The sequence below is a fragment of the Mus pahari genome, chromosome 1 (genome assembly GCF_900095145.1).
Source record: "Mus pahari chromosome 1, PAHARI_EIJ_v1.1, whole genome shotgun sequence".
Taxonomy (NCBI): Eukaryota; Metazoa; Chordata; class Mammalia; order Rodentia; family Muridae; genus Mus; species Mus pahari.
The window spans coordinates 73,228,504-73,245,291 of NC_034590.1; the positions used below are offsets into that span (position 1 = coordinate 73,228,504).

A 16,788-nucleotide genomic window follows, 5' to 3' on the forward strand; every position below is an offset into this window, starting at 1 on the left:
ATAGGGAACTTTCGGGATAGCATTTGTAATGTAAATAAAGAAAAGAAAAGAAAAGAAAAGAAAAGAAAAGAAAAGAAATACTTTTGTGAATACCAGGAACCATTAAACTCTGTGCCTCTATGGGGCTGAGGGTCTCATGCCTGAGCAGTGTCAGCTGTATAAATACTGCACAGAATGTGAGTGCCCGGGGCAGCAGCAGGGCGAATAGCACATGCACTTGGGGAGGGGAAACTGCTGTTTGGCCCGGCTGTCTTGTTGCACCTGCCTGTGAACCCAGGAGTGGAGTGGAGAGGACAAGGCTTGAGCCCTCCCTTAGCTCCTTAAGCACCAGTTCTTGGGCCTGCAGGTTCCTTTTCCACGCTGATATTGGCAATTGATATTATCCTCAGTTTCAAGTAGAACGTTCATTCCCTGCACATTTCAGGACTGGAGAGATGGTAGTTAAAGGAATACATTGCTCTTCTAGAGGTCTCCTGAGTTGTTAATTCCAGCTCCAGGGGGATCTGATGTCTCTGCTCTCTCATGTACTCAAGTACACACAGAGATATAAATTTAAATTACATTTGAAATAGAACAGTTTACATAAAACTTCATTAGTTCCCATTCTCCTTTTCCCTTTCTTTTGTTCCTTCCTTCCTTCCTTCCTCCTCCTCCTCTCTCTCTTTCTTTCTTTCTTTCACTCTTTCCTCTCCCATATTTTTACCCTCCTCCCCCCACAAAAGAGTCCAGAGTCATCCTCAGGTACATAGGACATTCCAGGTTAGCCTGGGCTATATGAGACTTTGTCTATATTAAACAACCAAACAAAAAACACCAACCAGACAAACTAAACTGTTGGAGCTACTGGGAACCTAGCTGAGTTGGTACAGTGCTTGCCACACAGTTGTGAGGACCCAAGTGTTGATCCCCAGCATCCATATAAAAAGTCAAGCACTGCAGCACATATCTGTAACTTCAGGGCTGCTGTGGGTGGACAGGTGAATTTTGGGGGCTTGCTGGCCAGTCAGCCTAGCCATATTAATATTTTCCAGGTTCAGTGAGACCCTGTCTCAAAAGATAAGGTGAATGTTGACCTGTGACTTTTGCAAATGTACATGTGTGCACAGGCATGCACAGACATACTGCACATTTCTTTTAAACATTAACTCTTCTTTGTTTCTCTTGTGGCTTGTTGAGTCCACTGTCACTTTCAATAAATAATAATAATAATAAAGTATGAGGGAAGAATTCAAATATATATGTCTTTCTCATATGAAACATATAACTAAGTGAAAATTTGTTTTTACCAGAAACGGAGGCATTCACATAGAAAGATAAATGAGTGGGGTTTATAAGTAGTGCATTGGAAATGTGTTATGTATAGCTGGAGACAAGTGGCTTGTGGAGATCTTGGTGGGCTGGTTCATAAGTATCTCCTGTGACTTGTGTGCTTTTCTCTTACAGTTCCTAAGGGAAGACCTCAATTACCATGACCCAACAGTGAAACACAGCACATTCCATGGTGAGGATAAGCTTATCAGCGTGGAGGACCTGTGGAAGGCATGGAAGTCATCAGAAGGTAACAGGCAGCTGGGTTGTGGTCATGGTTGTCAGAGGGTTAGAGAAGATCGAGGATGAATAGATACTGGCCTTAGAAGGACATGAACAACAAAAGCATGCTTAACAAGAAGGGAGTTACTGAAATCATTCTATAGAGTCATGGAATAAGACCGAGTTACAGTCACTATGCTGGGAAAGGGATTTGAAGTTGTCCTTCATTAGGATGTCTTGAATTCTAGCCTATCAACTTCTGTCCTCACACTATCCTCCGTAGAAATCTACCAGCTTGTCATGTCCTCCCCAGGAATAAGGAGCTTGCTGCTCTGTTCTCTTGAGGCAGCCTGTTCTGTACTCTCTGCTCAGTCCACCTTTTCTGAGTCCCAGTGATCCAAAGGTTGAGTGGCAGGAAAGATGGATCAGGTCCTGAATCTTTTGCCTTCATCACTCCTCCTTGCCAAGTTAAATATTCCTTCATCTTTGAATAAAAATATTTCAGGCTCTTTCTGATTTAGATGTTCTTTTTGTAAACATTTTTATAATATTTTTCTTAGCTCCTTGAGCTGGGCAGAGACCTAAATGTGGTTTGATTTACACAGAGCTGAACTGTGTTGCCAACTTCTGGGCTCTGGACCCTGGGCATATATATTATCACTTCCTTATTAAGTACTAGTGCCCTCAGTGGTCACATTACTGACTTATGTTGAATTTATCAGTGAAAATTTTAGACCCTTCAAGTAATAAAGCTCCTACATCCTACAACCTTGTTTCCCTCCACTGGAACATTTTATTCAGAATTCTGAGTAAAAGACCATGTTTAGTTTATGACACTTGACAGGAAAGAAAGTGATAGATCTTTAGCTTCCTCTTTTATCTCTATGGCTAGAGCTTCCTTAGATCTCAGTAGGATTGGAAGCTTATAGTTCATTTGGTAAGTGGCTTGCATCCCTGAATTTGCTTTCCAACACTGGGAAACCCAACTGTGGCAGTACACATATATAATCCCAGATCTTGGGAAGTGGAGGCAAGAGGACCAGAGTTTAAGATCATCCTCACTAAGTTCAAGGGCAGTCTAGGGTCTGTGAAACTCAGTCTCTAAGACAGGTAGGTAGGTAGGTAGGTACATACATACATACGTAGACAGACAGACAGATATTGGAAACAGTGTTTTCCCAAGGTCTTATAGAGGAGATTGTCCTAGTTTACTTTCTCTTGTTGTGACGAAAATCAACTTGGGGAGGAAAGGGTTAATTTGGATTATAGTCCATCATCAGGAGAAGCCAAGGCAGAGACTGTAAAGAAATGCAGCTTACTGGCTTGCCCTTCATGGCTTGTTCAGTTTGCTTTCTTGGACCATTCAGAACCTCCTGCCTTGGGGCATCACTCCGGTGGCCTGTGCCCTCCCACATCACTAATTTAAAAATGCCCCAGAAGCTACACCTACAGGCTGATGTTATGGAGCCAATTTTCTCAATTGACGTTCCCTCTCCTAAGACAATTCTAGCTGTATCAAGTTGACCAAAAAACAAAACAAACAAACAAACCCAAAACCCAAAAACAAAAACCCAAACAAACAAAACAACCCCCCCCCCCCAAAAAAAAAAAGCTTGACCAGTATAAAGTGTTAAGAAAGGTTAAATGAGTTATCCAGGACTTCAGAATTTTGAGAGTGTCTCCTTACTCTCATGCCCATGTTGTCCTCAGACTCTTGGATCTTAGCCTGGTAAGGAGCTGGGATTATAGGCACCTGCCACTGTTCTAATTTTCCTTGTTTTTAGATGAGGAAACTTAGGACTTGGCTTATAAAAGTATGTATTCATTGCCATGCATTTAGGAGAGCCAGGACTAGATGTAGGTCTTCTGATCCTTGTCGATCAATGCACTTCCTTGTCATCTGATGGCAGACAACACTACTTGTAGTAGAATGAGACTGTTTCTATTTTTATTCAGAGTCTTACCTGCGACTGTAGAATTTAAATCTGAGAGGAAACATGCATATGTAGGAAGAGAGCATTAGATTCAGGAGATTCGCAGCAGGAAATGGAGCAGCTGCTGCCACTTAAGTGCCATCAGTTTAGAAGGAGCACGTAAAGGAGTGTGTAGGAGAAAGCTTTCTGGGACTCTTCTGAGGTTTACACACACACACACACACACACACACACACACACACACACACACACCCTTCCGCAGTTGAATGTATCTTTACAGCAATGCTAGAATTGCCAGGGAAAATCTTCCAGCAGTCTGTTTAGTTTTGTTTTTCTTCTCTAATAGCGTGGGGATAAGGTGCTTAGTTTTTAAGAGTAGATTTTATAAGTATGAACTTAGAATGCAGGAGGTGAGGAGCATGTTTGTGGCCTTTCTACAAGCTCAAACAAACGTGACTGAGAAAGGAGAGTGACAGAGGGAAGGCAGCGATGGAGGACTGAATCCTAGTGTGAGCGAACAGCCCAGGCCATTTTCTGGTCAGAACTTTATTTCTGGACTTAGCAACTATTTGGAACACTTCCAGTGTATTTCAAATTACAGGAACATGGAAGACAATGGAGTATGGTTTTTAGAAGGGCCTGAGACTTGTTTGCCCTTAGCAGTAAAACATACGACCTCACTGCTATGAAGTCATAAATGTGTACCTTTTCAGGACTGTTGACCGGAGGTTTGATAGACTAAAAGTAAGAATCTTCTTGTGCCCAAAAATTTGCCTCATTATTTAGAGAAAGGCTCCTATTCTCTCTAGAGTGAGTTTCCAGAGCTATGAAAGGTGTGTGGTATTCTGGCATTAATTCAAACTGGCTGGCCTGAATATAACTAACTGGTGTAGATATCAGCTTTAGTCATTTATGTTCAGAACATTGGCAGGCTAATGAATGCCACGCCTTTTGTGTGATTAGTGTTGTTGTTAACATTCTCTGACTAATGTTGGAAATCAGTGGTTTTTCTTGTTTTGTTTTTTTCTCTCTGTCTCTGTCTGTCTCTCTTTCTCTCTGTCTCCTTCTTTCTCTCCCCCACTTCTCCTGTGCTATTTAGATCTTAGCAGAAAAGTCTGCTATCCTCTTCATTAACCAGCTCTGGGTTTTAATAATAAAGTCAGCAGCAACTCAGAAACGACTCTGATACATGTATAGTACATCACACATGCTAAACGCTGTTCTAAGTGTTTTCTTTATGTTCATTCATTTCTCATGATAACTTGAAATGTATTGTTACTGTGGTTTTGAGTTATCCCTGTTTTCAGATGTGGAAAATGAGGCAAGGAGATTGAGTTGGAACAATGGAATATAATCCTGTCACTATCTGTGTAGTTACTTAAGACAGCACAGAGTAAGATCCTCACAGCTCTGCTCTCACTTCTGTCTGAAGTTGGTTATAAAGCTGGGCCTTCCCAGGCCATTTGCACTTTACCACAGACTCTGTCTTCTCCTCCTGCTCCCTCTCCCCTTTCTATTAGTTGTTGCTATATTTTTGACAGAAAAAGAACATTTGTTTATTCCCTCCCTCTTTCCCTCTCTTGGGGCAGCACCTCAAGTAACCAAGGCTAGTTGACCCTCCCGGTTCTCTGTCTCCCAAATGCTGGGGTTACAAGCCTGTGGCACCCGGTGCTCCCACTCACTCCCCCTCCACACCACCGTGCTCCCCCCAGCCCCTCCCCCACCCCACCTGTGCTGGAGCTCAAATCCAGGCCCTCACACATGCCAAGCTTGTTACCTGCACGGGGCTAGCCACAAAGTCCCCAGGTAAGTTTTCTTTCTGATGCCTGAATCAAAATTGTCATCTATGTTGTGACCTAATATTTAAGTCATTTTATGTTTTATTTTAAATATATCTAGAAGAAGAAAGGTCTTACTTGGGAAATTACACCCTCTCTGAGCCTCCTTCTCTGTGCTCTTATGTAAACCTATGCTGCTGCCATAACTTGATTTCAGCAGCTTTTTCATGGGAGCTAATGAGATGATATTGATATAAATTACAAACATTTATAGTTCATCGTAGTCTCTGTTTTACCATATGTGTACAATTGTGAGGCCACTGCACAGTAAAAGCAGTCTCTGTTCGTTACCTCATATCTTCTGTCATCTCTCCTCCCCTCAATAACTACTGAACTATCTTCTGGCCAGTTCAGTTCACACTTGCTAGCATTTTATTTAAATAGAGTTATATGATACATACCCTTTAAATTTTAGTTTCTTAAGTCGGGCATGGCGGCGCACGCCTTTAATCCCAGTACTCAGGAAGCAGAGGCAGGCGGATTTCTGAGTTCGAGGCCAGCCTGGTCTACAAAGTGAGTTCCAGGATAGCCAGGGCTATACAGAGAAATCCTGTCTCAAAAAACAAACAAAAAAAAAATTTGGGGGATTCATATTTTACATGTACAAATAGCTCTTTTTTATTACTGAGTATTAATATAATGAGATATATTTCAATATTTTTGTCCATTTACCTCTTGTTAGACATTTGAGCTACATATAGTTTCTGTCTATTGTAAATAAAGCTGAAGTGACCGTTTAAATATGAGTCACATGCATATTCTGTGTCTTAGGAAAACACCTAGGAGTGGAATGACTAGATCGTATGGCAGGTATCAAGAAACTATCAGTGTTAGATATTCCCATCAGTAGTGTATGAGACCCTCCGCCCCAGTCTCCTTGTAAATATTGTCATCAGTCTGTTAAATTTTAGCCTGGTGTAGGAGTGCTAGTGATACTGGGCATCTTCTCATGTACATAAGTTGTCAGTCATATATCTTCTTTTGTGGAGTATCTTTTAAATCTTAGGCATTTGTTTGTTTGTGTTAAGATAACATCTTATGGTTCAGGCTTGCCTCAAACTGCCATGTAGCCATGACTGGTTTTGAACTCCTGATCATTATGCTTTTACTTCCTGAGTAAGTGCCGGGATTGCAGGCATAAATCACCATACCCCGTGACTGTGAAATAATTCATTCTCTCCACACACACCCCTTTCCCTAGCTTTTTAATATGAAGGCTGAAATCACTGATTTGAACCCTTTCTTCATCATCTTCTTTTCCATATGTCTGTGCATGATAGGAATCTATATGCATGTTTGTATATGTATGTACGTGGGTATATGCATTAAATGTGTAGAGGCCCAAGGCTGACATTTTAAGTCTTCCTCAGTCACTCTTCACCTTGTTCATTGAGTCAGTGTCTCAGTGCTCACTTGAAACTCACTATGTATTACAATCTGGCCCCAGAAATTTGTAGTCTCTGCCTTTTGAATGCTAGGATTACCTGTGTTATCTGGCCTGAAACTTTCTATATAGCCGGGGCCCTCAAACTCACGATTTTCCTGCCTCAGTTTTTCTAGTGCTTACATTACAGTTGCACACTATCACATTCAGTTGAAACCTTTACTGGTCTATAAATATTTTTCCTTTTTATATCTTAACTTATAGTCTGTTTATGTGCACATGCTCATCTGTACAAATATTCTATTGGCTAGTGTAAAAATGCCAATCAACTCATTGACTGATGATATTAAGTCTACTTAACCTTGGTTGTGTTTCTAGCTGCTCGGTTTATCATTTACTGAGAAAGGAACACATTTTTTCTTTTTCCTTTTCCTTTTCCTTTTATTAATCATTCCATTCGTTTACATCACAAATGATCTTCCACTTCCCAGTTACTCCTCCACAAACCCCCATCCCACAGCCCTCTCCCCCGTTCCCTTGCCTCTGTGAGGGTGCTTTTCCACCTACCCACCAGCCCTACTGCTACAGCATCCCCATTCTCTGGGGCACCAAACCTCCACAGGACCAAAGGCTTCCCCTCCCATTGATGTCAGGCAAGGTCATCCTCTGCTACTTATGTATCTGGAGCCATGGATCCATCCCTATACATAGAGGTCTAGTCCCTGGGAGAACTTGGGCAGTCTGGCCAGCCGACATTGTTCTTCCTATGGGGTTGCAATCCCCCTCCGCTCCTCCAGTCCTTTTGCCAGCTCCTCCTGACCAGGATCCCCAAGCTCAGTCTGATGGTTGGCTCCAAGCATCCACATCTGCATTGGTCAGGTGCTGGCAGAACCTCCCAAGGAACATTCACACCTGGTTCCTGTTAGCAAGTGCCTCTTGCCAACAGCAACAGTGTCTGTTGTTTGCAGACAGGATAGATCCCCAGGTGGGGCAGTCCCTGGATGGGAGCAGAGACTGAAAGGAATACGTTTTATTTGGAAGATTTTGTTTGACTCTCAATTTCAGAAGCCTTGTTGCCTTTGGTCTGTAGTAAGGTGTTCTATTCAGGCAGAGATCCCTTGGCAGGGGAAACTGTTTACTTTGTGGTGACTGGAAAGCAAAGAAGGAGTGTATGATAAAGTGATCTGGGCTTCTAATATCCATATGTCACAAATGACCAATCTTCTCTCTGCTAAACCACACCTACAGGTTCTACTACTTCCAGGTATAGGTCCTCCACCTGTTATAGTTTAGTGTATCTTTTTCTGTCTTTTCATTATTGATTATTTTATTTTCAAAGTACTGCGGTTGAACTCAAAAGGTGCTCTCCCATTTAGCTATGTCCCCAGGCCTTGACTTGTGTTTTTAAATTTGAAATACATTACTAGGCACGTATGTTTCACACCTGTAATGCCAGCATTTGGAAGACTGAGGCAGGAAAGTTGACTTGAATTGGAAGCTAGCCTGGTCTACATGATGAGATCCTTCTCCCTCTCTTCTTTCTTTCTTTCTTTCTTTCTTTCTTTCTTTCTTTCTTTCTTTCTTTCTTTCTTTCTTTCTTTCTTTCTTAAAAAAAAGACTGCTGGGTATGCTGATGCATGCTTTCATTCCCAGCACTTAGGAGGTAGAGGTGGGCAGATCTCTGAGTTCAAGGTTGATCTACAGAGTGAGTTCCTGGACAGCTGGGGCTACATAGAGAAACCCCATCTTGAAAAAAAAAAAAGTCATAACACTCAGGAGGCAGGAGATCCAGTCTGGTTTGTCTACATAGTGAGCTCCAGGAGGACAGCCAAGACTACATAGAGATACCCTTAGGATGCTAGCCCTATATACATGAAATTCTAGGTACTAGTCTCAGTAGGGACCGTGTGAACCATGTATAATGACATACTCCTATGAGCTAAGCACTTAGGAAATAGGGGCAAGAGAGTTAGGAGTTCAGAATCCTCCTTGGCTACGTAGAGCCTTGGAGGCCACTCTTACCTACCGAAGATCCAGCTTCAAACAAGCATTCTCTTTAGATGGCTCCTTTTGAAATCTTTCCTGAAAAACCACAGTCTAGATAATGTGTGTTGTGTCCCCATGACTTCTTATGTTTATCTCATCATAGCACTTAACACATTAATTACAGCCTGTTACCCTATCAGTTTCCCTATCAGATTGCTTGAAGTCAGCATTTTATATGATCCCACTTTCTAACACTTAGTACTGAAGTCAACCCAGATTAGGAAAGAAGTCAAAAGTTTGTTCTTGTCTCTACCATTGTCATTGTCCTATCTTACATTTTCACATCCCAAAGCTTCAAAGTTGTCCTGCTGCTGTGCAGCCGCCCTGCCAATATTTCTCTAGCCTGATTTTCCCCTGCACTTTGTTGTAGCTCTGTATGGGGCCTTTAATAGTATATCCTTATGGTGTTTAATAGACCAGAGGTTTGCATAGTGACCTAGTGGAGTGGGCCTCTCATCGGAGGCCTAGGCCCAAGACCCAGATATTTTTTTTTAAAGATTTATTTATTTATTATATGTAAGTACACTGTAGCTGTCTTCAGACACTCCAGAAGAGGGTATCAGATCTTGTTATGGATGGCTATGAGCCACCATGTGGTTGCTGGGATTTGAACTCCGGACCTTCGGAAGAGCAGTCGGGTGCTCTTACCCACTGAGCCATCTCACCAGCCCCCAAGACCCAGATATTTTTACAGTGATGTTTTGGGGTTTGATATTGACATCATACTAGGGACTAAGATTCCCAGATGACAGCAGGAAGGGAAACTCTTAGACAACTCAGTTCCAGGTTTTCATCCCATCCTTAGGAGTAGCCATTTTGGGAGGATTTTATAGCTGGTTTGTTCATAGAATAGACAAGAAAATTCAGTTGATCAACTAAATTTAAACTCTTTTATTTTGTGTATATGGGTGCTTTGCTTGCATGTATGGCTGTGCGCCGTGTGTATGCCTGGAGCCCACAGAGGCCAGAAGAGAGTGTCAAATCTCCAGAGAAGGAACTGGAGTTACAGATGGCTGTGAGCTACCATATGAGTTCTGGGAATGAACCTAATTCCTCTGGAAGAGCAGCCAGTGTTCTTAACCACTGAACCATCTCTACTGCCCCTTATTAATTTTTTAGGTTAGCCTACAAGTAAGCTTTGTGATGCCTTTTCTGTCAACTAGTTCCATGTCTCTCTGAGTCTCCTTATCACCTTATCTCTCAAAGAGAGCACTTACCACACTGTCTTATTCATTCATTTACTCTTGCAAGTTCTTTCAGAGAGAGCTCTTAAGGATGGAGTTCATGAAGATTCATCCCTGTGCTCGTGATGCACCCTGGCAGCTTCAACAGGGAGTACTAATAAAATCTTGATGAATGAGTGAATAAAAAAATGGTGATGATAGCAGATGTAGCTGAGGCAGGTCTTGAATACCTGATTCTCCTGGTTCCACCTCCCAAGTGCTGGGATCCCAGGTTTGTACCACCATTGTTGGCCAGTGTACTGGCTAATTTTGTGTCAACTTGACACAGCTGGAGTTATCACAGAGAAAGGAGCTTCAGTTGGGGAAATGCCTCCATGAGATCCAGCTGCAGGGCATTTTCTCAATTAGTGACCAAGGGGGGAGGGCCCCTTGTGAGTGGGACCGTCTCTGGGCTGGTAGTCTTGGGTTCTATAAGAGAGCAGACTGAGCAAGCCAGTAAAGAACATCCCTTCATGGCCTCTGCATCAGCTCCTGCTTTCTGACCTGCTTGAGTTCCAGTCCTGACTTCCTTGGTGATGAATAGCAGTATGGAAATGTAAGCTGAATAAACCCTTTCCTCCCCAACTTGCTTCTTTGTCATGATGTTTGTGCAGGAATAGAAACCCTGACTAAGACAGCCAGCTACTAGCATTTACTATAGGAAAGGAGGTTCCTTATGTCTTTACCATACCATCTAAAAACTCTACTTATCACCATTTTATAAGTAACAAAAATGAGACTGGGATCTTACATTTAATAAGTGACGTTTGGTTCAAGGCACATGGTTACAAAGCCTACATTTGTAACTGTCAGGCCATATTTGACTGTTGAACCAGATGACTAACTGAGGTTGATGAGGTGACCAGCCAGTGCACTAATAGCTGTGTGAGGAGACTCAAAAAGGGGTTGGCAACTCCCCTAATGGATGTCATTCTCTTGGGATGAGGGTTTGAAACCACAGAAGTAGATGAGGGCTTCATCTACAGGCGCCACAAGTCCATTATGGGAAAGAGATACTGACTCAGGCACTCGTTTCTTATGGCTTAGCCTTTCCCTGGCAAGAGAAAAGATTGGCCAAGGCCCAGGATCTGCCTTGGCGCATCCCTAGGGGATAGCTATAGCTGGAGTGCTAGGAAGGATACTTATTGTTCCTTCCGCTGACGTGCCCTTACCCCACATATCCACATGACTCACAGTTCCACCTCATCTACTCAGATGTCAGGGCACCAAGAGGCCTTTCCTTCCTCTAAAAGGCTTTTCTGTTTACATTTATTCTCTTACTGCTTATTTTTTCTTTTTTCTTTTTTTTTTTTTTTTAAGAAGATTTATTTATTTATTATATGTAAGTACACTGTAGCTGTCTTCAGACACTCCAGAAGAGGGCATCAGATCTTGTTAGGTATGGTTATGAGCCACCATGTGGTTGCTGGGATTTGAACTCTGGACCTTTGGAAGAGCAGTCGGGTGCTCTTACCCACTGAGCCATCTCACCAGCCCTGCTTATTTTTTCTTAATTGTACTTTATTACCACTTGATGTTTTTATTGTGGATTTTTCATTGTCATATAATTATTACATTATTTATTTGTTTTTAAGACATGTTATTACTATGTAGCCCTGGCCAGCTTGAGACTTGCTATGTAGACCAGCTAACCTTGAACTCACAGAGATCCATCTACCTCTGCCTGGGTTAAAAGCATGGGACTACAATGCTAGCTTCTTTAAATGGGTGGAAGTTCAGAGGATGATTTGCAGGAGCTGCTATTTTCCTTTCACTTTGTAAGACCCAGGAACTGAAACGCAGCTTGTCAGGCTTGATAGCGAGTGATTTCTAGGTACTTCTACCTGCTGAGCCATCTCATGGACTCAGTTTAGACTGCCTTTTTTGCCTTTCCTCTCAGAATCATAAACACCAGAGGATCTGTGACTTTTGTATTCTCCTGTATTTTTAGGTCCTGGAGTAGGTTCTAGTAAATAGGGGGGTGTTTAATAATTACCTCCATGAATTATCCTTGAGTTGGAGATGATCTACTTTCAATAACTTATCATTTAGCTACAGCAGCTTCTTATTTTCCTTGTCCTTATTCATGACCTTGGACTCCAGACAAACTGGAATCTGTGTTCTCTGTGCATGACCCACACTTTGTAAGTTTTGGATATTGCTCTTATTTCTTTCTTTGGTGGTTCAGAATCTCTGTTTACCCAAATTCTGACAATGCTATTTTTTTTTTAATGCATTGGTGTTTTCCCTGCACATGTCTGTGTGAGGGTGTCAGGTTCCCTGGAACTGGAGTTGCAGACAGTTGTGAACTGGCATGTCGGTGCTGGGAATTAAATCCAGGTCCTTTGGAAGAGAATTCAGTGCTCTTAAGCACTGAGCTATCTCTCCAGCCCCACTCTATTTTTAAAAAGGAATATTTATTTATTTTTTTACTTAGTATGTGTATGCGTGCTTGAATGAGTTTATGTACACTATATGTGTGGAACTGGAATTCCAGTTGTCAGACCTGTGATATGGGTGGGTGTGAACTGAATCAGGGTCCTTTGTAAGAGCAATGAGCTCCCTTAACTGTGGAGCTAGCTCTCTAGCCAATGCACTCCTTTTTAAAATGATTGTATGTGCAGGCAATTACTACTGATAGATATTGCTAGATTGTAAGCTATAGTACTTGAAATAGGGACCTCCTTCTTAGCTCTGTTCTGTTTCCAGGACCTAGCTTGGAAGAGTACTAAATAAATGTTTATTGAGTGGCAGATTGAATATTTTACAGAAAGGGGAATTTTGGCTCATATCAGTTAAGTCATTTATCCTAAATTGTCCATGGTAGATAAGATGGACATTAAAGTCTTTAGCTTCAAATTTATATTATATATTTTATAATACAAAGCTAGCAGGGCCAAGCCTAGACACACATGTTTGTACTCCTAGAATGTGGGAAATGGAGACTGGAGGATCAGGAGTTCAAGGCCAGCCTTAACTACATAGTGAGATTGAAGATAGTATAAGCTCCATGTTTCTCTTGTTTCAAACAACAAATCTAACAAGTAACCAGACATAGCCAAAAACTGAGAAAGAGACTCGAGATGGCAGTTACTTGTCTTGTAGATTCTCACTTTCTTTTAAAACTTTTATTTTTGAGAATCTTTTTTTGTTTTTTTGTTTTTTCGAGAATCTTTTACATGCATACAATGAAATATGATCTCATGTAGTCCTCCCTCCTCCTAAGAGCCCCGATTCTAACACTCAATTTGTCAACTTCATGCTTGTTTGTTTTAATAATCCACAAGCACACACACACACACACACACACACACACACACACACACACACACACACATGTTGGGGCTATCTACTGGAACATAAGAACCTACCAGTGGCACCATATATATTCAATAAAGCATGTTCTCCCAATATCTGCAAGTGTATCTTTCTTTTGAGTGTTGCTATAATCTTTTGAGTATGGCCTTTTCTTATTCTGTGTAGCATTGTTCATCATTTTGCCTATAGATGATGTCTTTGATATTCTAGGGACCATACAGTCAGGTTTGGTGAGGTATAAGGTTTTAGGATACTGTTTCCTGCTCTAATGTCCTCTTGGGGTTTGAACATCCTTGTCATCTGTAATCTGTACCTGATCTCTTTTTTTTTGTTTGTTTTGTTTTGGTTTTTTGGTTTTTCGAGACAGGGTTTCTCTGTGTAGCTCTGGCTGTCCTGGAACTCACTTTGTAGACCAGGCTGGCCTCGAACTCAGAAATCCACCTGCCTCTGCCTCCCGAGTGCTGGGATTAAAGGTATGCGCCACCACGCCCGGCTTGTACCTGATCTCTTATAAACTCTTCTTGCCAAATTCTGTAGTCTCTTATTGTCAGCAGTCACTCTATACTTGCTGTGTGTGACCTTCCTTGGCCAGAGATTCTTTCTATTTTGGTGGCTTGGGGGGTGAGAATGCAGTCTGTACTCGATGGTGCATGCCTGTAATCCTATCACTCTCAGAATACAGACATCCTTCACTTCATAGCAAGTATGAGGACCTATGTTGTCTATATGAGATCCTATCCCAAACAAAACAAAAACAATAACAATAACAAAAAACTGGAATGAGAAAGTAGAGTAAGACTTGACTTTTAGGCACTTGAATCTTAGGGGTCAGAGGCCCTGGTGTCTCAGTTAGATTGCTGCATGAGATCATGTTGAAACTCAGAGTTGCTATCAGAGATACTGATAACACGGAGGATACAGCTCATTATGGCTTATGTTGTTCAGTTTGCAGTGACTTTAGGTGGATGACACCATGCTGTCAAGCCCTGCCTAGATGGGGCTGCTGCCTAGGTAACTGAATAATGCATAGAGCTAAAACCAAACAAATAAACAAAACATTGCCTTGAGGTTTGGCATGACACTGAAGCCATATCTTTTCCCTGTAACTGAGCTGTATAGGGAGTGATTGGTCAGAAGCCATCCTTGGGGTACAATCATCCTCTTAGAGAACCTCTGCCTCAATGCAGTATTTAGAGCAGTGGTTCTAAGCTGGGGGCAATTTTGCCTTTTGAGGGACATATTGAGCAGTACCTGAAGATAGATGTTTTTATTGTAACAGCAGCATTGCTGATGGCATGTACTGGGTACATGCTAGAGATATTTGTTAAATGTCCTGCAGTGATCCAGAGCACAGCCCCTACAATAAAGATAACCCCACCCAACAAAATGTCATTGATACAGAGGCTGAGAAACACTGGTCTAGAGTGACTTGCTTGTCTCAATGTGGAGGGTGCTGATTAGAACATGCCAAGGATTTATGTCCAGGCTTGTGTTAAGGCGTCTTCTTAGTAGACAAAAGGCCCTTGAAGTACCGCTGGCCTCAGGCTTTTCTACCAACAAAAAAGGTGCCTTCCTTCCACTCTACACGCCAAGCAGAAAGGCCTCTTTGTGTTGGCTGAGGCCATGCTCACTTGGCACAATTTCTGGGCTGTGTTGTTTTCTGAACTTTACAGGCTGGCACTTGTCTGTCTGCCTAGTGTGTATCACTCTCTTATCCCTTCATTACCAGACATTCCCGACTACAGTAAATGACTACATTGATAATGTGTTAGGATATATTTTCATTTTCAGTAATAATGGCTAATTCATTCTACTTTCCTCACTATTTTTCTTAACACTAAATCCATTATCCTTTTCAAGCCATAGGGTTTGAATATATCTCTTGGAAATTAATTTTCTTTCTTCCAGTGTATTTTTGACTGGGAACTAGATATTCAACCAAGCAGTGACTAGATAGATACCTTTTGTTTACACAAAGGGTCTGTAGTATCTTGTCTTCTAGAAACATTCTCAGAGCACATTTAGTATACCTGTCTACCTGCCTCATTTTCTCTCCTGGCTCTCCTCTCATCTCCTGTGTCTCTGCTGATAGTCTAAGCTGCTCTCAGAACCACTCAGCATCAGAGCCTTTGTCCTGAGTATGGAGTCAGTTTTGCCTTCAGCTTTGCCGTGCTCAAGGTGTTTTCCTGGTTTTCTGCTTTGTAGTCACATTTTAGTGGAAGCAGGAGCATAAAGGGACATAGTACAGATTGCTAACCGTTGTAGTTCATGTGAGGGTGATTGAAAAAAGACATAGGTATGGTTGCCTGCCACGATCAGAGTCTATCTGAGTTTTTGCTTTCTTGTTTTAAGGATAGGGCCTCTTTATAAAGCATGGGTGGCCACTGGGCAGTGGTAGCACATGCCTTTCAGGTGGATCTCTGAATTCGAGGACAGCCTGGTCTACAGAATGAGTTCCAGGCTAGCCAGGGCTACACAGAAAAACCTGCCTTGAAAAACCAAAACAGTAACAATAATTAGCACAGGTAGCCTGTTACTCCACCTGCTTCCGGCTTCCAAGGGATAGAATTATAGACCTAAGTTACTCTGCTTTTGATAGACATTTCAGAAGTACTTAGATAAATGAACCAATTTTAGTTTTTCTTTTTTTTTAATTTAAAACAAATTTTTATTAGATATTTTCTTCATTTACATTTCAAATGCTATCCCGAAAGTCCCCTATACCCTCCCTAGTTTTTCATTTTTAAATTTTGGTTTGAGACAGAATTTCATGTAGTCCAGGGCAGATATGAATTTGCTACATAGCCTAGGATGACCTTGAGTTGCCAGTTTTTCTCCCCCTCCCCCCGACTTCTGTGTGTGAGTGTGTATGTGTGTCAGGGGGTGTGCGTGTGTGTGACCATTTGTATGTGGCTGCTCAGTGAATACTTTTAGATTCTCTGGAGTTGTAGTTTATGGGCAGTTGTGAGCTACCAGACATGGGTGCTGAGAACCAAGCTCTGGTCCTTTACAAGAGCAGCCAGTGCTCTTAACCACTGAGCATCTCTCCAGCCATAAAGCTGAACGTTTGAGATGAAGCTTTATTGATGCTGTTTGGAGGCTATAATTAGAACAGTTCTGGAACTTGCACTTAGGAAACTTACTCTTTGAGTGAGTAAATTCTCATTGATGCAAGCAAAAGTGATTACAATGTGGCCCATACCCTTGCTGTTCCCTGACAGTTAAAGGGAATAGATAATATTCTTCTGAAAGGTATCTTTTGATTTGGATCTTCAGAAAGGATGATGATGAATCTCACCAAATTATTCTGCTGTCACACATTTTGACTTCTTGCTGACAGTAGTGGTTTTCAAAACCAAGTAATGTGCAGATTTCTCTTGGGGACTGATAATTTATTTTGAACCTGCAGTATCAATCAAAATTGTTTTTATGTATGTATGTATGTATGTATGTATGTATCTGGTTTTTTTTGACAGGCTAGCCTTGAACTTACTGTGTAGCTGGTGCTAGCCTTG

General features: G+C 41.7%; 1 protein-coding gene across 4 annotated transcripts in view; it reads left to right on the forward strand.

Annotated features, from left to right (window-relative positions):
• Positions 1–16,788, forward strand: part of Stim1 (stromal interaction molecule 1) — a 180,512-nt gene that overhangs the window by 125,255 nt on the left and 38,469 nt on the right. For all 4 annotated transcript variants that reach the window (XM_021199447.1, XM_029539084.1, XM_021199457.2 and 1 more), the window contains exon 3: positions 1,444–1,558. In XM_021199447.1, coding sequence (XP_021055106.1) covers positions 1,444–1,558 — 115 coding nt within the window. The remainder of the gene's footprint in view (positions 1–1,443; positions 1,559–16,788) is intronic.